Genomic DNA, 26,134 nt, shown 5'->3' on the forward strand with positions numbered 1-26,134 from the left:
ATTTGAGGAAGCCTACATCCACAGAACATCTGTGGTTAGAACTGCAAGATGTTTTGGAACAACCTACCAGCTGAGTTCCTTCAAAAACTGTGTGCAGGTAGAAGAATTGATGTCGTCTCAGTTTACAGCAGTCATTGTTTTTCAGTTTCAGTTAGAGAAATGTGTAGTTTATTACCCAATGCCGCTGTAATTAACCAAAAAGTTAGCAGAGACCTGTCTGTTACCGCAAAGTTGAATTTAGCATCAGCATGAAGTTCTGTCCTCATACGCAGAGCACACGCTGAGCCGTTGATGAATGGCCCCCTCGCTGTCATTTTTCATGCAGAACAAGAGGAAGAAGAATGCTCCGATCCATATTTGCTCTTTGAGCGGTGTGCAGTCCGCGCGTAATAGCGTCTCTTACGTGACTTATTGTTGTCAGATGGGAAGAAAGTAGCGGTTTGTTCGAAGGAAGCGGATAAAACCCGCCATAAAAGTGACAATGAGTGATGATTTTGGAAAGTGAGCCATGAGTTTAAAAGGTTTTCCCTTCTTTCTTTTTTTTGTGAAATACTATATATTGATCAGATGGTTTTAGATATCTTTTTACTGAGCCAATCTTCTTGCACATATCCAGTCATTGCCAATGTTTTCTGCTGTTAGCCGTAGCACTTTAGCATAATGCTAAGAGGATGCTAAGGAGAACGTTCCTCACCTGGGTCCCAGTTCTGTTTCTCCTCTTGACCATATTCGAAGAACGTGCCGCCCTCCTTGCCATAGGTGTTGCAGTGCCATCCAACAATTTACGTTGACAATAATGCAAACTCTGGCCATTACAACCATCAAAAACCGCTACCTTTTTCATTAGTATTTTTATTTTATTCAGGACACCGTAGCTGGAGCCCCTGCTCCGGAAAAAAAAAGAGGAACACCTTTGTTTGCTGATATATTAAGTCTGAGCTATGGTAAGTGCTTGTGCCTTTAAGCAATGAGAGTTTTTTTATACAGCATTTATATACAGCGTCTATACATACAACATTCACACCAACGTGGGTGCTTTGGGCACGCCAGTCTACTTACACCCGTCATTTTGTCTTAACGGTTTAAAAAAAAAAAGAAAGAAAGAAAGAAAGAAAGGGTAAGGTAAAAAATAAAAAATAATAAAAAAAAAATGAGAGAAATACATACACGCATTAACAAGAGAATCCAGAAAGCACCAGGTTCAAGTTGAAAGGAAAAAAAAAATGAAGAGCATGCATATAAATCTTTGGGAATGGCTTCTGTTTAAAACATATATGGTTTATTCTACATTTTTTTAAGAAGCTATTTTCACTTTGTTTTTATGGAAAACATCACACTAGGAGAGAGAAACAGGAAGGGGATGGAATGTGCTGAAGAGAAGGAGTAAGCACAAGAAATCACAATGATATAAGTCACCGTTGCTTTTATCTCTCTACTTGAATTGAATACAATACAAATAGAAACTGAGCTCTTTCGAGGAGTGCAGCTTGGTGATATTACACTCTGAATGCTATTCCTAGTACAAAGGCGATATCAAGTACATTCTAGTTTACCAATTGTTAAAGGTATTGTAAGATACAAGGCAACCCCTTGCCGCCTGCTCTACAGGCCAGCTTTGTCGTGATTCATATAGCGGTCAAAATAAAAAGTCGATCAAGCCGGGACTTTTTTTTTTCTTTTTTTTTCTTTTTTCATTTCAAATCTTTTTGGCTCGGGTTCATTTCTGAATTTGCCCACTGAATACATTGTACATATGCACATTAACACGTCACAGCATGAGAACACATGTTGACATAACCGGTCGCGTGGACAAGAGCGTCGCCTGAATGTGCCTACGTCTGCCTGAAGCTGTGTGTTTTTAATGTTGCACCAACCTTGAAGCTAAATACTGAAAATGATGTGTGTTGCCTTTGAGGTCCATGTCCATTAGTGTTTTCGAAATGAGTGCGCGGGATTATCGTCGTTCGTCGTTTGAGGGCGGGCAGTGTTGGTGGGGCGGGGAAGGAGGGTGGGGAAGGGGGAGGTGGGGTGGCCTCAGTGTTGTGGGGCTGGTGGTCAACACGCACACTTACAAAACTTTCACACGCTCATTTACAAACACACACTCGAGCGGGCTGCTCTACTTCTTCCTATAGTTGCCGAGCTGGATGGCGGAGCGGTCGAAGACGCAGCGGAAGGTGACTGGCTGAACTTCCCAGTAAGCCACGGGGTTGCTGAACAGGCTGATGCCAGAGTACATGGCCTTCTTGGTGTTGAAGCCAGGAGGGCAGAAGTCCTCTGTTCCCACAGCGGCAATCTTATTGGAGTGGAGGTAGACCACCTACGAGAGGGGGGGGGTTTAAATAATAGTAATTTAGTTCTTCCCGAATAAACCTCGTTAAACCTAAAGATGATGATAAAATCCTTCAAGATAAGTAACAACAGTTTGAGTAATTCTAATGCACACAGGAGTTTATGCTGCGTGAGAACAGCTTTGCAGAGACAATAGCGCATAAATATAACGCAAATATAACAATCACGCTGACAAGAATTGTACTTTGAACCCTCGTCATGGTGAAGGGAGGCACAAACTCATTGGAAGAGACAATATAATGCTAATTACAGGCTACGAAGCCGCCAGACTATATAAGGAGAGATGTCATAATGGCCCACAGTCATTGTACATGATGGAATAAAAGTAGGATAAAAGAAGTGTGGAAAGATCACAAAAACATGAAAAAAGAAACTTGAACTATTCTTTTTGTTGTCAGCAATATTCAGACATGCCCATTCTAATACGTTCCCATTAGTTTTGCAAGTACAGGGTGATGTGTACCATATTACATAGTAGGAGTTTTACACAAAACCATTTCAACCAATTTCTTGACTTGCAAAATTATAATTTAATGTATGTAATTCAATGCAGAATTCAAAAGTTATTTCTCTTTTGCCGCTGACTACCATACGTAGGTTTTTTTCCAGACCAATTTTGCCTGTCTTTAGTCATTCATTACTTTTTCTTCAAAGACCCCCCAAAAAAGCTGAATTCAAAGAATGGATTAACACCTTGATAAAGACTACCTCATATAAGCTTATGATTAATAGGCTAAATAACAGAAATAAGGTTGAGGTAACAATCTGGGAACTCTTTTGGACTCATATCACATGGACTGATTAGTCTGCAACATGAAAATCTCCCCTTAAAGTAGCTAATGTGTAATATTAAGGTAACCTCTTGGATTTTTGATTAGCTGTATTTTACTTTATCTCCCTTATACTATCTCATTTTTGTTATACATACTGTAAATCATACTGTAAATCTCTGTACTGTTATACTGTTATACACCAAAGCAAAAAGAAATTAAAAAAATATGAACCCCAACCCAAATTTTCTCCTAACACTAGGCCCTTTCTAAGTGTTATATGGTCTGTTACGCATTCAGAAAACAGTCTGAAGAAAGAAAAGTCTTTACTGAGATAAGATTGATGCAGCGGTTGCTCGGTTTTGAAAAGGCTAATAACTTTTAAGTGAAGCCATATGAAAGCGAAATGGCCTGGAATCAGGTATGTCTGCATCCCACCCCCCACTGCCAAAATGTGTAACTATATACTATGACAGACGACCAACAATCTGCTAAATAAACAAACTAAACGAATCCATGTGACATTGGTTAAGGAAGGCTTACAGTTGGGTATGGTGAACCTAAACAAACCCAAAGCAAAAATGCGTCAATGTAAACTTTTTTAATTTGGTTTATATCGAAGAAAATGAGCTGTGTATGAGCACGTTGTGAGAGAAATAGTACCACTACAATGCTCTACAAAAGTTTATTTGCTGTAACTAAATGGTTCCAATAACAGTGTTCCTGTGATCGTGTTGGAAACCTGTAATGCTGTAGCTGTGTGATGTTAATCAAACCAGTATGTACCTGGATGTACTTATGATCGGGGAGGCCGGGAGGAACGCTGGTGAGAGCGTTGTTGTCGAGGTGCAGCTCTCGCAGGTGGGGTACGTTAGCCAGTGAGCCGTTTTCCACAGAGATGATCTCATTGTAGCTCAGACCCAGCCTGCCAGGAAAATCAGCAGATAGATAAGACACGTGTAGAACATGAAACACAAGGACACAAATTGCATGAGTCACAAAACTGACTTCAGCCCTTGTCTCTAGCAGCCAAATTCAAACTAACTAATAATACAAAGTCAACCACACAAGCCAAGAGAAATGAGAATACAGGAAAGTATCCACATGTATCACTGAGGCAGCCGGACACAATAACTTAATTGTGAGCAAATGGAAAAAATATATATATATAAGAAACAGGTCATATCCTTTTCTCCGTAATCCTCCTTTATCGAAACCATCTTTGCTCTGGTTTCCATCTGTGGCTTAATCTGAAGGGTGATCTTATAAACACGTTGTACTCAAATGTTACGAGCTAACTGGTTATTCATTACCCAAAAACTACTGTTTAGGTTTTGCAAGGAGGAGAACACCAAAGAAAGTGGTGATGCTAGTGCTAGCATATCAAGCTAATACATGTCGAATCAGAGAATGAAAACATTAAACGGCATGAAACTTATGGCGAATAGCGCAAATGTTAGCTACTTTTTTTTTATATATATAGATAGATACAGCTGTGTAACTGGTGAACTTCACACAACCTCCCTCTTACAAATGAAAAGCTGAATTCATGATCATTAAAACACACCTAAGTAAGTTAAATATATAATTTGTTTTGCTGAAATGTTTGTCTGGGTTGACCATTTTCTTACGGTGGCTAATTGTAGCTAATCTGCACTATTGGCTAATGGCTAATTTTAGCAAACTTTAACTACTATAAAATGCAGAGATTTTGTTTAATTGTTGCCATTTAAATAAAGTTAATGCAATATTTCTTCATCCACAACACAAAGCCACGGAGCAGAATAATTTTTCCCAGTTAGCTATTACACATTAGTTATTAACTCTAACTTTGATTATTGCACTCACAGGTTAAGCATAGCTAGCCTCTCGAGCTAGTTGCTAGCCAGTTAATACTAATGTTGCACCAGAGACCATGTTAGGTCATACATGTGCTCTGGGCTTTGAGAAATCATTAACTAGACTGTAGATGGACTGAAATACAAACATTTAGACTTGAGTTTAACATAGCGGTGTCAAACTAACAGTCACCTGAAATTAGAAGACAAAGCTGTCTGACACCGTTGCAGACTTACAACAGCTGCAAAGTCTTGCTTCGACACACACTGTCGAAGGTAATTAACCTCCTGAGACCCGAGCTTTCATTTGTCATGTGTTGTTAATGTCTCCAAGGACCTAAGAAGTATAAAAACTAAGCATCATCTTTGAGCAGGACGTTTAATCCCACATACTTGCTAATTAGTGACACAGTAGCTTGTTACTACTGAATTTGTTAAATTTGTGTGTCATATCAAACTAGTTAATAAGCATAAATAGACAAGTTCCAACCATAAAAATAAAATAAAGATTTTTTACACTGACTAGTGTACTGACCCTTTGCTACCACTAAATGACACATAAAGGCATCCACTTATGAGGACAACGGGTCTAAATGAAGCAGAATAAGCTACCACAAACTTACAATATAATGTCCCCAAATGAGGACGCAGGGTCTTAGGAGGTTGACAAAAATGATTGAGATTTAAAAAAAAAAAAAAAAGAAAGAAAGTCATAATTCTTACTTTGCCAGGTTCTTCAGGCCTTTGAGGCCATCAGCTGTCACCTTAGTGATCTTGTTTCCGTCCAGGTGGAGCTCAGAGAGAGAGCTCGGCAGACCTGCCAGTCCATAAGAGAAGGATTAGCATCAAGAGCTGACTTTGGACGACTACCTTTTAAACTCTTTTTTACTAAAGACTTCTCATTTCATGTATCATTTTACTAAATACATCTGGCATACTGGCACAAGATTGTGTAGTTTTAAATTTCTATGCAGAGTGTTTTTTCCCTTTTTCACACTGAGCCTATTGTTTCACTTTAGACCAAAATCCAATCATGCTGACCAAAGACAGCTGGTTTTGGCTGAGCTTTACTGGATATGACACGGGTGAAGAAAAATCATCTATGAGGAATTATTTGTGGAAACAGACAGGGGAACTGTACCTTTGGGGATGTCTGTGATGTTGGTGTCTGCGATGCGAATGTAAGAGACCCTTTTCAGGTCAGCAAAAGCACCGGCCTCAATTCCTGCACTCTTCAGAGGGTTGGACCCAAGCTCTGTAAGAAAAGAGGAAGAATGAAGGAACGATTGAGGCCACAAAAAGAACGATAAAGAGAACGAAAGAGAGCGGCAGTAATGGATCGCGTCTGTGGAGCTAATTCCTCTCCTGGTGTGTTACAGGAACAAATAGTTGACCTATGAGTAAAGTCTTGGGAAAGAGTATAGCTTGAGGACTCTTTCTCCCACAACAGATTTCCCGTTCTCTAACAGCGGAGTCATAATTCTCGTATCATTGCACTTAATGTGACTAAGTCACACGTTGAGCCTTAGTTGATCAATCACTTGCTGACACTTTAATTTTTGTAGAACAGGAAATTTCACAAGCTGAAGATGGGCTGTTTAAGTGAGAGGCTCGTAAAGCCAAGGAAGTGTGGTCTTGATTAGATAAAAATCAGAACACGTGCACCATAGTCTCTTTCACACAAAGACTATGAAATACGATTAAGTGAGTTTTCCTGAGGATTACCAGGCCATTACCTACGCACTAGATCATAGCTTTTTACTAAAATATGTTGGATTCATGTTAATGTGTATTTAAAGAAATTTAAATTTGTGGGGGAAATTGAAAAATATATAACAAAAAAGTCTAATCAACCAAAGATTTTGACCTTCCTGTCAGTCAATGCAAAATTTCGATCTCCTACTTGTGCATATTCTCTTAAATCACAATTTATTTATTTTTTATTCCATACCCATGACGATGACTTGGGACATGCCCTGGAAGGAGGCCTTCTTGATCTTGGAGATCTGGTTCTCATGGATGCGGAGCTCCTGCAGGCTCTTGGGCATGTTGGCGGGCATGTCCTTCAGCATGTTCTTCGACAGGTAGAGGCGCTGCAGCTTGGTCAGAGGGCTGAGGGCCTTGGCGTGGATGATGGTGATTTTGTTGTTCACGAGGATCAGAGCCTACAGGACAGAATAGCAAATTAGATTTTTGATTTTACCTCCATCTGGCTTAGTAAAAGAAAAAAAAAAAAACTATAAGTTCGAGGCATGTAGTCAAAACCAGAAGTGTTTGGTTTTCCGTGTCTGTTCTTGTTTAAATTCACAAATGCCTGTTCTCTTGTAATAGAGCTGAAACTTTATTTGAAACGTTACACCTATGTAGCCCCTTTGTAAGATCATTCCATGCACAGTGGGACCATGACGACAGCTTTTCGGATGTTATTCTACAAAAGCTAGACATTTTGAGCTCAGTGGCTGTTAGGCTGTCAAGATGGAGGGCCAAGTTGGAGTACTCCAAGAGTTATCCCTAATGTATTTACAGAAGAATCCCACTCCCACTCTTCCCCTGTCTCGGAGGCAGACACCAGGCAAAGTGTGGTATGTGGACCAGTCCCCTTGAGAGGCCAGCTACATTACAATGGAAGCAACCCTTACCGTCAGACAGAGGAATTTATTAAAAGCAAGAAAGCTGTAGGTTGGAGGTGAGAGGCTGTGAAGTTGTGAAGCTACAAGGCCTATGGGGGAATAGTTTCCATGCACCTGGTGATTTGAGTTCACCGTTTCTGGCTGGCAATGATGGAAGGAGAACATGATGAATGGTTGGAATTCACTCTATTGCGTAGTATCCTGACATCACATTAAATAAGTGTATACTATTCAGATACATCTGCACTGATGGCGCAAATAAAATTCCCCCAAAAATGAGTTCAGCACAAGATGTTTCCTGATGGGGATCATCAAGGTTTCATGTTTAGGGTTGGCTGTGGTTAGCGTAGTGGTTACATAAGACCACACATTGCGTAACATCGTGAGATGGACATGCAGCTCTATAGATGGAAGTGAAACGCCTCTTACATGCAGCCCCTTCAGGTTCTTGAAGTCGCCTTCCTTGATCTCAGTGATCTTGTTGTTCTGCAGGTCCAGCAGGGTGGTGTCATCAGGAATGTCCCCGGGAACTGACTTCAGACCTGATGGGGTTGTTCAAACGAGGAACTAATTAAGTAAATGTGTTTGTAGGAGGGCATTCAAACGCAGCAACTCCATCAGAATGATGAATGGTGGAAAACCGAAGTTAGAGTTTGGATGTTGACAGTCTGATTGCCGCTTCGGGCTAACCAGACTCTGACCTCAGCAGGAAACGGATAAAAAATGATTACCTACTTCTCTCCGAGAGCTTATTTAGTTATTATTATATATATATTTTTTTTAATCAACGAGCACCAAATTTTCTGCCAGATGTGGCATTTTTTTGTTTTGTGGATTTCATTTTAGCTCATCTTTTAGAAACTAAAGATGAACTTCAAAGCCTATTTGGTCATGAATATTTAATGTTCTAAGGAAGTACTTTGAATTTGGGATTTTTAAGGCTTTAAGGTCTTAAGACTAGTGACATTCCAGTGGGACCAAATGACTATCTGTTGCGCGCCAAGGCACACATGGTGGAAATGGACCTTAAAACAAATTTCCTTTGGAGTAGTAAGCGACTGCATACCTGGACACTGAGGTCACGCTAAATCGTTAGCACACTGTGACGCCAAAAATGGCTTCTGCAGTGGAAGACGGTCGAGTGGACTGTTTTTTTAAAAAGTTGAGCAGAGGCAGCTGGAGGGTACGAAAAAACGCACCAAGATTCACAATGGGCAGTTTACATTTGAGAGGAAGACGCGTAGAATAAATTGTTTAACAAAGACGCTTACGTACGTCTGGACAGGTTGTCTCTCAAAAACTGGTGACCACTTCTATTCTGAACACCCAAACATTACTTTCAGCTAGGTTTGTTTTTTTATTTTTTTTTTTTCTGTCTGCTTTTCCAGCTCGGCATCGAATGACCCAGAAACCATCACAGCTGTTTGTGGTCACCATCATCATTACAGCACCACACATGTGTACACCTCTATTCTTCCACACACATTGGGTTTTTTTAATTATTCTTTTCTAAAAGTCAGACTTTCTTAGGTTTTTCGGGATATTTATTTATTTTTAATTTTTTTTGGACGTGAAATGAGAATTTAAATAGCAGGAATGATTTTGTTTTAAAGACAGTTCAAGCTTGTAAACTGATTTAAATGGATCGGTTAGGGTTTGCGGGCTTCAGAAGTTAAGAAGGTAAATAAATCATGTGTCAGTTTAGTTTTTTATTGATCATTGTTTGTGATCCTTTACGATCCAACAAATTGCCAAAATAGTTCCCTTATAAACTTCTCGTACACTGAAAGTCTCACTTTTTGTACCATTACAAAGCAAACTTAAGTGACTGGTACATAAAACGATTTAAATGCCATGTTTCAGTCGGATTTTTCGTCTGCACAAATGGGGCTTCTTTGCTTTATTCTCACCATCCCAGTCACCATTAATCACTCAGTTTAAAATCAAAGCGATAGCGGTATCAAGCGTGTAATTGCTCTGGATTGGACTGAACTCATTTGCGGCGTTTCCAGGCATTGTCTGGCGCTGTGGCCGGGACGACACAAGCTGATCTGGCTGCGTCATCAAAGGACTCACAGGATTGAGCAAGCTCTGAATTTTTTTTTTTTTTTTTTTTTTTGGAGAGGTCATTCAAAAGCGTGGGCGGAGGAGACATGCAAGCTGTACAATTGCGGTAGTCGCTGATTAGGTGCGTCTGAAAACTTGCGACCGAGAACAAAAGCCTGAAGAACTTTTCCGTCCAAAATGTCCTGCCCTCTTGCTCGGTTACAGAGTTCACACCTTCAAAAACATGACGGAGCTTCTGAATGGCGAGCAGACCCCAAAGGCATATACATGTTTATTCCTTTGTGTGTCTGAGTGTGCCAGCAGGTCTGGGGAGCAGATGAGGTTCTCAGGGACAACTGGACTGACTCGGAGCTACAGTGCTTCTGCTAACAGCTTAGTCTGGAGGAATGATGTAATGGAACTGGTCTTTTTACTGAAAATGACCGCGCGTCTGCCCGGTCTAACATTTCAGCCACCTGCTCGTCTACTTCTGCTTCACACTTTTGTGGCTGCCGTCGTCGTGAATCTGAAACATCTCGTTTCGGTTAAGTCTGCTCTTCTTCTTATTTCCCATAAGAAATAAGAAGAAGAGCATCTGCGCCTGTGTTTCCTGAAAGCTCACCGCCCCTCCCCTGTTAAAACAAAAGATGAGCCAAAAGACTACCAGACCCAACTGCGTAGGAAAATACTTTTATGTAAGATGACTGAAAAACAGAGAGGATGAGCTACAAACAGCCGCGGGGACATCTGAGGAAACTCTTGTGAACTTGTGTTACCAATGGTCGTGGTAAGCTTTATACCCAGGGACGCACTTTGAGGTATTTGTTGAGGACTTTCCTAAGTTCGGGGCGACCTTTAGTCTCCACCTCCGGTTAAGAAAACAATTTGCACAGAAAGAAACCATTCCAGGAAGTGAAATAAGACTCACAACATCTGTGAGCATTTAAAACTATCGACGCTGGTGTCATGTTCTCTGGAGGACTTCACAGTAATACGCAACACCCTTCGAATGACCCTGTGGGTTTCGGGTGTTTTTTTTTTTTTTTTTTTTTTTTTGTTTTTTTTTTTGCTCTTAAAAAATAGTTATGTCACTCAGCGCAATAAAAGTACAGTAAAACTTCTGCAGCCACTCGTCTGACCTCAGCTTCTGATCCATCAAAGTGAGCTCAGTTGTTTGGAATCCAGGCCAGAACACTAAATGGAGGACTACACGAAGAAAATGGATGAGGAGGCTTCTGCCATTTTTTTTTTTTTTTTAAACTCTATAATTTAATCAAGATGCTTCATCTAGGACCAGAGGCTTCGGTCCTCGGCAGATAGCTGAGCTCCAGACAGAGGAGGTCTTACCGAGGTCAGAGCACTGGATCACGCGCAGGTGGCACTGGCATCTGAAGGGGCACTTGGGTCCTTCGGGCATGGCGGGCGGTGCGGGCAGATCGCCTGACGCCTCGTCCTCCATCATGAAATCTAAGAAGCCCGACTGGCGGAAGGGCAGAGCCCAGCAGGCGGTGACCAGGAGCAGAGAGAGACAGGCTGACCTCATGGTGCTGCTAGCGGGGAGCCTGAAACGACACAGTTCAAAAGTCTGGGTTGATGCACGCGTTGAAAAATAGATTCCAGAAGCTCTCAAACTACTTTACGTGCTGTTTAACTGTCTTTGGTTGAGAAACACAAAAAAAACCAAAAACGTAAAACACAGTACATTTTCAAAGAGGTTGAGGGTAAAGACGAGGAGGTAACAATCTATGAGCTATTTAAATGCTCCGCTTTAGGGAAAACGTTAAAGGTGGTAGGGCAGGAGTTGGTTCAAAGCCAAATGAGACAATTACACATTATTTCTTTGCCCTGTTTACCTGAAGGGACAACTAAAAGGTGTTAAGGAGGAAGCGTTTCATGTCAGATGTGCTCAATTATGTTGTGCCTCGGTACGAGTAGTATTACAGTTTGGTGTGAAAGTGTCATGAGTTAAATGTTTTGAACATTTTTTTCCATTAATTGAAGCAAACTACTCTTTTCATCCCTTAATTAGTAATGAATTGTCACCATTTCGACCATTTATCTGGTACTTTTAAGTTCTTTTTAAATGCATTTTATCCTTTTATCTCAGGGCTCTTCAACGTTTTTCAGACCCCCAAACTGATGTAGAGAGTAAGTAGGGACCCCCTACCTTCTATATGTGTTCTACAGCACAGTGCAATTTATAAATATACATTATTTTTTTCAGTTTGCATTCAAATATTAAGCTATTCAGATAGTACACAGGTTCAAATATTCATTTATGTTTTGCAAAAGCTTTGAATATAGTGATAAGTTCTTATTCCAACATCAGTTTAGCTACTCTACCACATGCCACTTATTAAATGTCAGCAATCACGGTGCTACAGATTTAACTCCTAATGATGGTAGTTGATAGTATTTGTACAATAATTACAGTTGAACCTAACCCATTCCCTTTTACAACAGAGTAAGACAATATTTACTGCTGCATAAGTAACATCTGCATTAGCTTTCACTGTAATGCACAAGGGATGCATCACAGGAAATTTCGTGGCTGCAACAGCAGCAGACCCCTGCGCTCCACTTTCCTACTATTCGAAAGTAATAAATCACAGTGATTGTTTGCTTGCCAACTTCTTTATCGGCAGTATGCGTGAAAAAAAAAACAAAAAAAAAACTACAACAAAGCTGCGTCCCTCCTCTACTGTGCAAGATCGCAAGAGGAGATCCCTCACTTCCTCGCAGTTGCCTATTTCTACACGCGACCACAACCCAGTTGACACATGCAAACACACCATTGACATCCATTTAAACTTCCTGACCCTTTTTTCTTTCACTGCGATACTCACACACACACACACACACACATGCACATGCAGAGATCTGCTCGTCATGCGTGAAGCCAAAAGTTCCTCCTTTCCCTCTCGGTGCCACAATAATTGAAGGGCGGGCTTGAGCCGCAGCTGCTAACAAATGATTTGGGAGCAGTCGGTCTGCAGCGGACCTTGACCCGAGCATCATGACCGGGATGATGAAACTCACCCAAAACCATCATCAGTTGGCCTGGGCTAAAAGTGAAATCCAGGCTGGTTTCATATGGTTGCGAGCTCGTGCTTTCATCTCTGCTTATTTTGCCGTTTAGCTGTTGGAATGTTTTAAATGATTAAACATCTGTAAGTCTTGCAGGGGTTAAACTGTTTCAAATCTGAGAGCGTGTTCCTGTGGGAATGGGAGAGAAAGATGTGCTGACGTAGTTTAAATCCGGCCAAGGGTTACGTCAGGTCACGGGGATCGCGGCAAAGAGCGACTCTCAACACGAGCAGTAATTACAGTTTTTGTCCGCGAAACAGCCGCCACTTTTGACACACTGTACAGCTTCAGTCCAGTGGTTACAGTGCTCGCATACAGTATGACAGATCTGGAGATCACTTCCACTGAAAGGGGAATTAAGGGTGGATGATGTGTCTCTTACTGGTTCTTTTTTTATTGCTGTTGTTCTCTCGTGATGAAGCTGAAGGTTGATTTCGGGGTTTAATGCGCGGATGCAGTTTTCCGTGCGACTGGAAAAAGGGAGCATGCACTGTAGCGGGGAGGCGTTCGAGACAAAGAGCTCTGGTCTGAACATACAGCGGATCTAGAGGACATGGTGTTCCAGTCTTCAACGGGGTGACTAATCTTGGTGGGCTCTCGTATCTAAGCAAAAGGCGAAAAGTTCAGTCCAACAAAAACCTTGTCTGCAGACTTGGCTGTGGCGTTCTGACATCTTCTTGGATTTAGCACTCCCGGGTCAAATAGTTTGCTGTTGATGCCTGTGATGGGATGTTTTTATGCGGCTCGGATGCCAGATTGCTGGGCTTTATCTTGCTGAGGAACGCATTAGTAGCCAATACTATTTTTCTAGACACTTTATCAAACATTGCACAGAGTTTCTCGTATTGTAATCTCCTCACATCTGGCACGTCTCGCAGGCTGAAACATTCTGACTCATCCACAAGGCCAGCGTCCCGGCTCCGCTTAAAGGAACAGCTTTGCACATAAACTTTGCATCGCTGACTACTGAACCTTATCTCCCCGCTCTGACCCGTGGGCCGCCAGCACATAAACAGATACACAAGATGCTTGTTGGCGTTTTAGATGGCCCCGCCGTCACAGGGGGTCCAGCCATCAATCTGTCAAACTCTGTCCGTAAACATTTCACCAGCTCCTAATAGAACCCAGACGGGCAAGAAAACGAAGAAGAAGAAAACGGTGGTAATCTCAAACTAAGCCCTGTGACTATTTAATGGCTGAGGTATCGGTGCAAAGACAAGAGTTACTGCTGCTTTGTGAGTCACAACCGACGATGAGAGTTAAAACCATTTGAAATAAAACCAGGAAAAGGGAATATAAGAGATTTTCGGGGATTATAGTTTGGGACCAGTTTGTAGTATTATTACTTAGAGTTAGGAGTCTTCTTTGGATGGAGAGTAAGAGGCCTTGAGAGTGGGGGAAAGTTAAGGCTTCACATCAAAAGATAGAGTAATAGTGAAACTGTTTAAATTCCAAGCGCACAATCAAAAGCTAAGAATCTACCCAGCTGGGATGAACCCACGGACACGATGCATGAGGCAACCTGCCGCGCCCCGGGCGTCTTCTCTTTCATTCGCCGGCCTGCCCGGATGTGTCCCTCAGGCCCATACACAAACGCACAGACCTGAAAACTCTGCAGAACATGCGACACCGACTCCTCAAACAACGCACCCCGGAGGGATGTCGAGAAACAACATGCCGGAGCATGACTTGACCATGGACGCTCTGCATCTCATCAGCATTTCTAACCCCCTTTGAAAGAGGATACAGCTCTCTGTTAGGGGAGAGAGGATGCAAGAGCTTCCAGTTTAACTTGAAACATGGTCATGCTTGATTTTCTACCTTTATATATATAAATATGTATATATGTATAGTCAGGTCAGTGTTGCTTCATTCAAAGTACATCGAGTATCGATCTGGCACAGCTGTACGTTCGTGTGCAAGAGGAAAGTGGGGCAGGGTTTACTCGTAAGAAACGAAATTACAGTAATTCGGCTATTAGCGTGATTAAGGGAAACTCCCTCTGCACAGAACCATTAAACGGAGGAAATGCCAGATTTGACACATGAGGATGACAAAAGATGTCATCTTTGGATTAAAATGAAGATGAGCACAGTGGGGGATGAAGGGATAATTAGTAATACAGTGTTTCCCTACGCTTCCTATGAATTTACTCGTAAATGGTAAAAGATCGTGGTGAAAGATTTGAATGGGGAATTTCAGTGTGTAGCAAACAAGCTACACCAAATGATGATTTAATAACTTGATTTAAAAGCTGGAAAGGGTTTCGAGGGATTGCCAAAATGCCAAAAGATGAATAAAAGGTGACGGAAGCTAAGGAAGCAGAAAACTTAAGTCTCCATTTCCATCTTCAGTTTCATCGCTCCATGTCTGACACAGGGGAAAAAAAAGGGATGGGTGGAGGGTGACATTTCCTGTGGCGGCCGCATCCTTGTCAATTCTCCTGTCTCCCCCCTTTTTGTCTCCTCTCTTTCTTCCCTCCTCCTGTTCTCTCCACTTGAGTCTGTCCCCTAGCCTTACTAATGATTCCCAGACAGGAAGCAGAGCTTGCATGAGGGAGTTAAGTCATTTTTGCCTCATTGTCACTTTCCTCTTAGTTGTTGCTGCCTTCCACTGAGACGTTCGAGCTTATGAGATCCTAGTAGAGAGGTCGTCACATGAAATGACACAGACTTGGGCAACACGGTTCTCTTAATTTTAGCAAATCATACCAAGATGAACAAAACAATATGAAGCAACTACCACCCTCCACCCTTTGCCTGCTACCTCCCTCCAACCCTCTAAGTCTCCGCAGGCCTCCATCTGCCTTTGCAGAGCTTCTGTCTGCAATGAATCACTGGAAGGTATTTACAAGGCCACAGGACATTTAAAACACGTGTGGCCCTTTTAACCCGTCGGCGAATGCATGTGAGCTCCCCTCCCACGTGGTCGCACAAACACATTTGCTCAGACGCACGAGCGTGATTGATAGCAGCGACAAGATTGGAAATAAAATTTTGGGGGGACAAAAAAAAACAAAAAACTGACTTGTAATTTGGTCTGTGGAGTCAGCGGTCATTATTTTTTAAGGAATATCTGTTGCATATTGAGGGCGAGCGAGAACATTGCATGTGAAAATATGCAAAGACGGAGCCAACAAACAATTTCGGAGCCAAAAAAGGTTTTGTAATAAGAGTGAGGCCAGATAAGATGTGTTTGTCTGCAACGGGATGTTTTGGGCTCCAGGAATGCTTCCTTTTGACCGCGATAGCTTGTGCAACTTCTTACGGCAAAAATAATTGAAAGAAAGAAAAAAAAAATAAACATGCGTGAATACTGCTAAAAGATCCTTTTAAGGTTCTTTAAAGCACGTCTGTTGTTTGGAGTCACTGTGTGAGAACGCCAGTAAGTGGTTAAACCACAGTTCAGCTGTTCCATGAGAAGAGCTGTCATCCTGCCATCAACCTCAGTCCCATTATCAACAGTCTATGCTGCGCAGACGTGGACGAACTGCCCAAACCTCCTCTCCCTTTCTTCTCTTTCCATCTCCTCCTCCTCCTCCTCCTCCTCCTCCACCTCCTCCCATTTTTTGTGCTCTTTTCCTTCCTTCCTTCTCTCTAGCTTCTCTCATGGTATTTTCTTTCTGTCTGACCCTTAAAACTTTGGCCAGAAAAAGACTGACATGTGGAACTTTCTGGTATTCCAGCAAGAAAAGAGGGGGAAAAAAAAGAAAAAAAAGGGAAAAGACATAGTGCCTCCTCATGTCCATTCAGTCCCATTGTTCTTTAGGTCTTTTCTGACCCAGAGACTTGGAGTCCAGATGGAAAAAATGTAGCCCCCAGAGTGCAAATCTGGGCCTTGTCTCCTCCAACCTTCCACTCGCTCATTTTGTCTACAAATGTTGAACATCTGCTCAGCTCCAAAACCGGTGAAGCTCTTTGGAGAGTTTTAGTACAACGTGAACACACTTCTTTTTTATTTATTTTTTTTTTAGCCTCTATTCTCTCATTCTGTTTTGATTCTTCCCCCCCCCCACTCCTCGTTCAGTTTGACTCCATTCAGAGCAGCTGAGCCTTATTAGGTTTTTTCCCCTGCTGGCATAAAGGATGTAATGAGTTAGCAGAGAGTTGTGTGGTGGCTTGCCGGGAAGTCTTCAGACCTCTCTTTGATAGAGGAAGCTGTACCATTACGGGATTAATGACACTGCGAGCTGCCAGGTACAGGCTTTTTTTTTTTTTTTTTTTTTTCATCTCCTCTTCAAAGCCTCTCGCTTTAAGTCGCCCCTAGCAATTTGGGCGCTGCTCTGCTTCTGTGAAAAAACACAGCAGCGAATGCCACGGTGGGCAGGGAAGGTGCACTGAAAGCAAGAAGCAGATAGATAAGGAATCAGACTTGAAACGGTCTGTCGCAACACGAGCCGCTGGAGCGGAAAGTGTGAGAAACAACTTTTCCAATCATTGTCTTGACGCAACAAGAAATCCTCGTTGTTGTTTCAGCTTTCTGGTCCTCTTTTCATTTGCTTCCAGCCTGCGCACAATGCCAAGGAAGGAGGAAAGAGAATGAAAGTATGCAGAAGAATTTCAGCAAATCGTAATAGTTTCCATTGACGTTAGAAAAAAACAAAAAGATGACAAAAGGAAATAAGTAAGCAATTTTCCCCTCTCGGACAAACTCTTTGCGTGAGCCTTATGAATTTGATTCATTTTCCATGTGTGAAACACATTCACAAAACCCAGCCCGGAGGAGACACTGACATATGGGTTACATCTAAACAATCAGCTAACAAGTGACTAAATACTTCACTTGGTAACTTGCCACGGAAACCAACACATTTAAAAAAAATGCAAGCAATCAATGAAATTGTAAACTGCGGAAAAGCAACACTTAGCCCCGGACACTTTGGAGATTAATGATGGGCCAGAAGAATAGTTTTTTTTTTTTTTTTTTGGCAGGGGGGAGTGAGGCATCAGCATCAACAGCGCTACCACACCCCCTTCCCTAGCCGCTGCTCTTTTCACCGAGCTGTACGTAGACCGGACTGGGAATGATTAAAAGGTCTCTCATCACAAAGCCAAGAGCGCTGTGGGAACAAGACCAGGCAGCATATCTGGAATATATACATATATGTATAGATATACACACACATATCTCTGACTAGGGCTGCAGAAGCAACACAAACTAGGAAAAAGAGAAAAAGACATAAAATAAAAATAGACTCAACAGCTTCGTCGTCATGCATCTTTTTATGTTGAAAATTGCATTAAATCGCACAAACTGCTCGTTCTTAACTCCACATCATGCATTTACACCGACACTTTTCCCCTCTCCCAGAGTTAAAGGCTTCACCTACCTGTTCTCAGCAGAATCAAGGCAAACAGAGCAGAAGTGGGTGAGATGAGCTTGACTCCCAAAATCCAGCCGAGTGGAGTGGGGGGATGAGACTGTGAAGAAGTGGCTGAGAGGGCCTATGGGGTAATTGGACTCGGAGCGCGTGCAGCCAAGATCAAGCAGGTGTGCTCTGTCATAACAAGGGGAGGAGAGAGAGAGAGAGAGAGAGAGAGAGAGAGGGGGAGAGAGAGAGAGAGAGGGCAAGAGAGGAAGGGAGTCAAGGGAGAGTGAGGGGAGAGAGACAGAAGGAGGGAGGGGTCCGACCGCCGAGCTCCTCTCAGGACCCGAAACAATTGGTGGAGAAGTTCCCTCGCTCTCGCAGCGCCGCGCTCCAGAAAACAGCTGGAAACGGAGGAGGGAGGGAGGGAGGGAAAAAGTGGAGGGAGAGAAAATGAGCAACGAGAGAAAGGGAGGACGGACGGAGAGGAAGAGAAAGAGCTGCAGTTTAAGGCAATGAGTGGTGATTGGGCCACCAGCCACCCTCGCTGTGACATCTGGTAATGATAGGTCCTGTGTGGAGCTCGGAGGAGAAACGCTGCTCACTCCTTCTCACTCTTTCACACTCATTCATCCCCATTCAGCCTCTATTCTCCCCCCCCCCCCCAAGGAAAAAAGCAAAACAAAAAACAAATACACAGACATTTTTGTCTAATACACCAACGGCAATTCTTGATTTAACATGTTTAGGTTAATGAACCTGGATCTTTTGGGTATTGCTCAACAAACACTCTGGAGGGCTATGTAGGAGGTAAACGCCTCGTATTTCTAGTAAAAAAATGTCCGTAATGGAAAACTGTGCAAACCCCGAAACAAGAGTGTTTGTCCTTCCATCATCTATCTGGGGAGGACTGGTTAGTTTATCTTAAATTCACAATATATTAGCTAAGTACGTCTGCGTTTGAATAATAATTGAGCAATCTGAGTACCATGAAGGAACAAAAACATATTGCAAATCCAACCAGGAGATTAGGGGTGTGCAAAGCATCCAGTAAAATAAGTATTCTTTAATTAGCCATTATAATAATTCTGGATGTATTTGCAGTATTGGTTGGTGTTTTTCATGAAATGCAGCTGATAGAGGTGACCTGGGCTGACTTTAAGGGGCAGAACATGACTCTGATGATGATTTGGTGCTTGTGGGAGATAATTGAGATGACTGTGGCTCAGTAGGTAGAGCGGTTAGCAGTTCCATCCCTGCAATGTGCCACAAGCTGAAGTATACTTAGGCAAAACACTGAACCTCGGTGACTGTAAATCACTTTGAATACCAATAGGTGGAAAAGCCCTATATAAAATCAAGACCATTTACAAATAGACAATAGTTTGAGTTACCTAAGACTTCTCAATTCTAATTTAAAGTAACGGAATGACCTCACGGTCAAACTCTGCTTCCCAAAAGTGCTATGGCTCCACCCCTACAGGAGATTTCTCTGAATAAGTCAAGACTTCTGATGCAACGTGAACACAGTGATTCAAATGCATCCTTTGGAAACCACAAATGAACAAACTTCTGTGCAAAATTCAACCAGGAGAGTTGAGTCATTTCTGTAGGCAAGCCAAAACCGGTGGGATGTGATGATATATGTAAGTCAAACACATCCGCTGGAAACCACCAGCCGCTTAGTACGACTGGAAGACTTCAGCATTATCTCCATCAGTAACCATGTGTCCACTTGGCAAGTCGCTCAGATTCTCCCTGCTTCCTCTTTGTAATTTACTCCGATCATAAAACTAGCTAGTGAAATATGACAAAGGACTAATCTCTACTCTTGTTCTGCTCTGATACCACTTATAAAGACTAAAGTTTCTACACATTCAGGACTCTGAACGTCATTTAAATTAAAGCGTGGATCTGTTTGTTTGTTGTTTGCTGAGATATGTTAATGATTCCTGTTCCAGTTGAAGATTTTTGCATCCTTTCAGATGATTTAATTTCATAAAATTGTCATCACTTAGCTGCTTGTGCCTTTGTAGAACTTTAATTGTGCATTTAAGTGCACTAAGAATAGTCTGGAAAAATATGTTTCTGACTGGAAAGTCACAACAACAGGTGAGTGTGCACCAATTTGGGTAAGTAAGTAATCCCTGATCCAAAGCCTGGTGTATGTTGCAGCTTTGTAACTTGCAAGCTGCATGCTCATATCTCACCAACACTTAATTCCATACTTGAGAACAAACACAGATCTGAAATCAATCCTCTTTCATGGTTTCATCCTGATCAGTTTTCATCTGAGCATGTTTCCTTGTTGTCACGCCAATGAATCCGCGTCAATGCACCATTCATTTGTCTCACTATGGATCAAAAGGACAACATTTAGCACAGAGGAGAGGCTGTCTGCCTCCGACAGATTCCCTCTGCCTCGGCTTTGTCTTTGTCTTCTTGCTCTTTCTCTTCAAGCCCGAGAAAGGATCAGATAACAGAAGAGCAGGTTCCATCCTGTCTGGCTTCTCCTCTCTCAACTTGACTGTCGTTCCCAGCAGAAGGCAAAGGGCAGACCACACATGCGGCGGCCCCTGGTGTGTTGAAAAGTCCCATCTTTGTCTTAAAAAGACTTAAGACTCTTTTGGATGGAGGATCCCTGCGCTTTCTTGCCACCTGGGATCCATCCTTTAATCCTTGTGCTCAAATTGAGTTCATAAGAGGAGAAGGAGCAAAAGACTAGTGCGCAAAAGAGGTCAGGAGGAGGAGGAGGACTGCATGATGTAAAGCATTGGATAAAGCCAGGTGTCCGGCACAAATGCTGAGATCATACCTGGCACATTTTTCAATGATGGGATCAAGACACTAGAAAAATCCCGCCTGCGTCCTTCAATCTAAAGAAGATGATGGAAACAGGCCCTTTATAATTGGAAGGGTTTTGTGTCGGGACACGTGGCTGTTGGTGGAGATGTGGACGTGATGTGGGAGTCTAACTCGTGACCTTCTGCAGGAGACTCTTTGAGAGAAACGTTGCATGTTGCGGCTGAACCTGACCTCCCTCAGGCAGACTCAAGGGGAACGCATTTACGAGGGATCAGAAGCCACATTGCGAAGATATTATTTAGAGTTATCCCCCGTCGCCTTGTGCTCTCGCAGAAGATAGAAGCTTGTGTGGGATCAAGTGGCAAAAAGAAGCTTAGTGAAGTCAGGAGAGATGAAGTGAAAAAAAAAAAAAGAGCAGCTATATACCGGAGAAGAATCAAATAAATAAATTTTTAAAGGTGGGATTTCAGGTAGCCTGCTGTTGTGTGTATCTAGAAGCGAGATTGCAGGTTTTATTAGCCTCCTTTAGAAGAAAATAAGTTTTAAAGAGAAGCCAAGGGGTCTGTATCAAGTTGTGACCTTTGTTTTGAAGTAAATCACAGAGGATTTGCCCCAAAAATAAACGGGTGCAGCAACAATCTGGATGCTGTATTTCTCTGAATGTAATAGGGAGGTGTTTTTATTTGACTTCGCACAAGTTTCAAGGCAAATTTGACCCATATTTTTTGGCATATTTTCCTCGCAAAGTTTAGCAAAAAGCTAATGTATGTTTGTGTAGGCGGTTTTGCGGTCGTGACAGATAGTAGGGACTTTTTGCAGGTTTGGTTGCTTGTGCCGACGTGTTGAACCTGCAGCTCATTGATCCATCACTCAGCATGCAAACACGTATTGTATGTATACACATGTACAGTACACACACACAATCTTCATTGAGAAAGCTGGAGGCTTCACATGCACTCTGTTCCACCTCTGTATCTTCACTGTAACTCTCACGCACAATCCTCCTCTATCTTTGCAAGTGTATAACAAATTGTTGCATCATTTTAGGACTATTAAAGTCAGTCGGCGACACCCTAAAGTGAAATGATCTATGAGAATGTTAATGACAAAACATTTAAATTGATGTAAAATGGGGCCATTATGGGGTTCTATCTTTACGTCTGGGCAGGTTTGACAGATGGAGGCTAGACAACGGGCGTGGTTCCGGGTAAAAGATGTGGCCTTGGGGGATGTCTGGGTGAGCGACTTGTTCCAACACCTTGCCTTTTTGTCAGCATTAAAATCAATGCCGTTTGGCATGTATAATCTAATTTGGCAGCAGCGAAAGCGGTTTGCTGAAGATAACCCTACTGCAACACCTCGTCATGCCTCAGTTCTTTCAAGATGCCATCAGGCTACTCACAGACTTGATAAAAATCAGCTTTTTGTGAAATATTCTGTTACACGACACACATAAATCCTGCAGAGTCACTAAATCACGAGTCTTTTTTGTCATGTTCTCACGTACCGGGAATGACCTGGCGTAACGTTTGCGGTCAGCTAGACAGCTAGCACCGCTTCACCATAATGAGCTAAAATTACGTTTCATTTAGTGAGTCAGTGTGCAGAGAGCCTTGATGTGGCTTGATTTACAAGTGAACGGAGGGCTCTGATTGCTGCAAGCGTAAAACCGTGCGGCCAGATGGCACATAACGGGGCAGCCATACAAAGTTTGGCACAATCAGTTCCATTTTTTATTTTTTTTTTTTGCACAAAGATACGCCGCACATTAGCATTTTAGCATGCTTTTCCAGACTCGGATGCCAATACTTAAAACAGACGTAAATATTTGCGATTAATAGTCAACCTGCGCATTGGTGACATTCCTGCACGATGAGAGTTTTGTTTGTCTGTCATATACCACTGACAAACCAAAGGAAACCTTTAAAGCAGTTGGACTAAACTCACAAATCCCATCCCAGATTCTTTAAGTAATTCCCCAGCAGTGAAGTGGAGAAGATCTGTCATTCCCATCTCTGAATGGAGAATCTCGACTGTGATGGACAAAACAGACCAGGCAGACACATGCACATTCACACACACACACAGACGCACAAAAATGCAGAGCAGAGGCACCAGTGACAGGGCAACAATCGAGTTCCGGGCCAGCGGTACTGTGGGAAATTACCTTATTTGGACCAATCAAAGCGAGGCTGTGTGGCGTTACTTATTCATATGATAATGGCCGTGGAGGAATCCCGTCAGTTCGGTTCACTGTTTACACCCTTTCCTTTAAGTTACGCCGGGGCCCACACACACAGATGCACAAAGCTCGGCCCGCTCGGCTGCCAGGTTTTAATGGGTATTTTTCATGTCTGAGGTGAGATGAGTGCCACGGTGCCAGGCAAACAGACTGTAACTCTGCCATTAGTGGCTCGGTGAAGTTTTTTAAACTGCGAGAGGCCATTTGCAGCCGAAATACAAAAGCTAAATACAGTATCAGATTTATTCAGTAAAAAAATGCGTGCAGGCTTCTAACTTGGACCACTGTTTTTTTTTAAAGTAGCCCGACTTCATGCGGGAATAGAGGTGGATATCAGTGCACGTAAATATCACCCTATTGTTACAATAATTTACAGACCACACAAATGTCCACCATTCACTCCTCAGCCTCGGCTCCACACGGCTCCCGAAAAGAAAAGAAAAATAAAGGCGAACAGACGACGGAAACGGGCTCAAGTGGTGTTTTGGTATCAACACGGCCATTCAGGGCCGGGCAGGACTTTTCGTCTCCATGGCGACAGACTCCCGCTCGGGCAGAAGGCGAGTTGAAAGAGGGACCGCTTCACAACGGGCCAAGTTTACATCGCGTCCTGTAATAAAGAACTGGGGGACATGGCGAAGCAGGCGAACGCGGCTGCCCGGGCTGGTGAGCAGCGTACCATTTAAACACTGATTAATTGTGATTGCATGGTTTTAAAAAAGAGGGGAAGGATTTGGGTTATTAAAGACGGAGCATTTACTGACCCAGTCTGTACAATAAAGCTGAAAATAAGGACATGAACATGAGTTTAATATGCAGTCCCGAGGCAGGTCCTGTCTACCCAGTGCAGACATTTGCATAGTAAAATCATTCATGTAGTCGCATTACAAATACCTAGTTAAACACAACTGCCTGGCAGCTGAATAATATTGCATTAGAACATTGATTTAATATGATTGCATGGTTTTAAAGTGAGGAAGAGGGATTAGGTTAATAAAAAACAAGGGGAGCTTTGCGATGTTAAAACGGAGTACACAGAATAGAGCTGGAACATTTGAGTCTACAAATTGGATTATTCATAATGAACCTTGTAAACAAATCAATTTGAGCTATTCCGTGTAGCTTTAGATATGAGTTTTTGATGTTTTCTTCTTTCTTTTTGGCATTTGTGCCGTTTTAAACCTTCCATGCATTCTGAGATGGAGCCACAGGTTTTTTTTTTTTTTTTTTTTTTTTTTGTAGTGGGTGTACAGCCTAATACGCTGCAAGGCTGGGCTGAAACCATCCAGGCTTATCAACACGACCAGAACGGAATGCGTTCCCTCCACACGTCCGGTTAATTTCGTGTGAGCAGCACGAATCATTTAGGCGGCAGACGATTAGAGCGAAATGAGTGAATTCGCATCTCGCGAAAATTCTTGACGACTTTAAAATATCTTCCATTAATATCTCCGTAATTATTACAGACAGCTGTCGTGCACGCGGCCTGGCGGGGGTTGGGGGTGGGAGTAGGGACTTGCCTTTTTTTTTTTCTCACCTTTCTGTTTGTTGTGTATAATTATAGGAGTGGAGTCAGGTGTGGGGAGTGGCTTACCAGCTGCATGTGATTCACAGTCGGCACCAATAAAGACGCCGGGGCTTCCACTTCCTCTTGTCACCAGACCGTAGTTTCCGTCAACTGGTCGACACGGTCCAGCAATCTGTCGGCTCCTAATCTTTTTCTTCTTCTGATTATGGCTTTTAGATGCTTCCTCCTTCCTCTGTCTGCACCTGTTAGTTTTTCGGGGCTGACGCAAGACATAAGAAAACACTGTCTACCAATGTAAACGCTTTTTAAGTTTAAAAAGAAAAAACACATGTTGAAACCTGCAATTCTTCTTGTTGTTGTTGTGTTCTGCTGGGTTCAGCAATACAACATTTAGTTATCCCACACATTTGTACAGTCAGTCAGCCCAGGATCCTAAGCCAACCCAATAAATGCATGTTTTGTTTAGGACGTTGACAGTGAATTAAGTCAGAAATGAACTGCTGTGACTATGGTTGCAAAGGGGCGGTAAATTCATCAACTTTCCATGAAAACTTTGGGAATTTTTTTGAATTTAAGGGCAAATGGAATTTATGTTCATTAAGGTGAATTAGGAATTTAAAGAAACATATATGACTCATATATAAACATAAAACATTATATTTTGCCATACAACAGATTCATGTTCGCCTGGAATACAACTCTTCTGTATAAGTCTGCTGCATTTGTTGAACTCTGGGGGAATTTTTGTGGCATTCTTCACATGTGTCTTTGCACAATATTTGCACATAAACAAAGACTCTCCCTCATTTTTAGTTGGCGTGAAATGCTTCCACATGCTGGAGGGCGTAAGTGGCATTTTTCTGTTAAATGAGGTGACAAAAAAAATCCAAATATGTAGATAGTGAGTTGAACTACTGGAATGGTCAAAACATTTAAAACTGATGTGAAATCTTGTGTGGTTACATAAAACCATCAAGCAGGAGGCAGAAGAGAAAACATCACATTTTGCGGTAGCTAGCATCATCATAGGCTAACTTCTCTAATTAAATGGTGCTAGCTAGCTTACATTTAGCATATCTGGTTTGCCAGCTAGTACTAGATTTCGATTTTGCTACCCCGGAGCACCGTAGGTCAAATATAATCTACCTCATATCATCATCAAAACTTACTGGACTGTATGTAGTTCAGAGTGCTAGAAATCCTCCATGTGATGGAGGAATGCACAATGCATGTATGGATGTGGCCTCAATAGCTCTGCAGGAAGTAGTGTGCTATGTCCCTGCTGTGATGGAGGAATAATATATTATACTCAACTGTACTCACATCAAATCTAAGTGTTTTGGCCAAGAGTATCCTCCAATTTATTTTTCTACCAACTATATTTATGATCCTAACCTTCAACTTTCATAATTCCCAGTTTATTCCGGGCAATTCCTGTTGATTCCCATGGAACGTTTCCAGAAAATTCCTGTGATAAACACGAACACAGATGGCAACTATTGCTATGTCAACTAAGCAACACTATTCAAAA

The 26,134-nt window shown here is 42.3% G+C and overlaps 1 protein-coding gene across 1 annotated transcript; it reads right to left on the minus strand.

Moving 5' to 3' along the window:
- Positions 1-832: 832 nt before the first annotated feature.
- On the minus strand, positions 833-18,245 carry dcn (decorin). The gene is made up of 8 exons (XM_047575136.1): positions 18,053-18,245; positions 10,984-11,198; positions 8,020-8,132; positions 6,912-7,125; positions 6,102-6,215; positions 5,684-5,777; positions 3,909-4,047; positions 833-2,320 (listed from the first exon to the last, which is right to left on the minus strand). The coding sequence occupies exons 2-8, from the start codon at positions 11,177-11,179 to the stop codon at positions 2,120-2,122; spliced, it is 1,071 nt and encodes a 356-aa protein (XP_047431092.1). The 5' UTR covers positions 11,180-11,198; positions 18,053-18,245; the 3' UTR covers positions 833-2,119.
- Between the last annotated feature and the right edge of the window lie 7,889 nt (positions 18,246-26,134).

This window comes from Mugil cephalus, chromosome 22, assembly GCF_022458985.1.
Source record: "Mugil cephalus isolate CIBA_MC_2020 chromosome 22, CIBA_Mcephalus_1.1, whole genome shotgun sequence".
Taxonomy (NCBI): domain Eukaryota; kingdom Metazoa; phylum Chordata; class Actinopteri; order Mugiliformes; family Mugilidae; genus Mugil; species Mugil cephalus.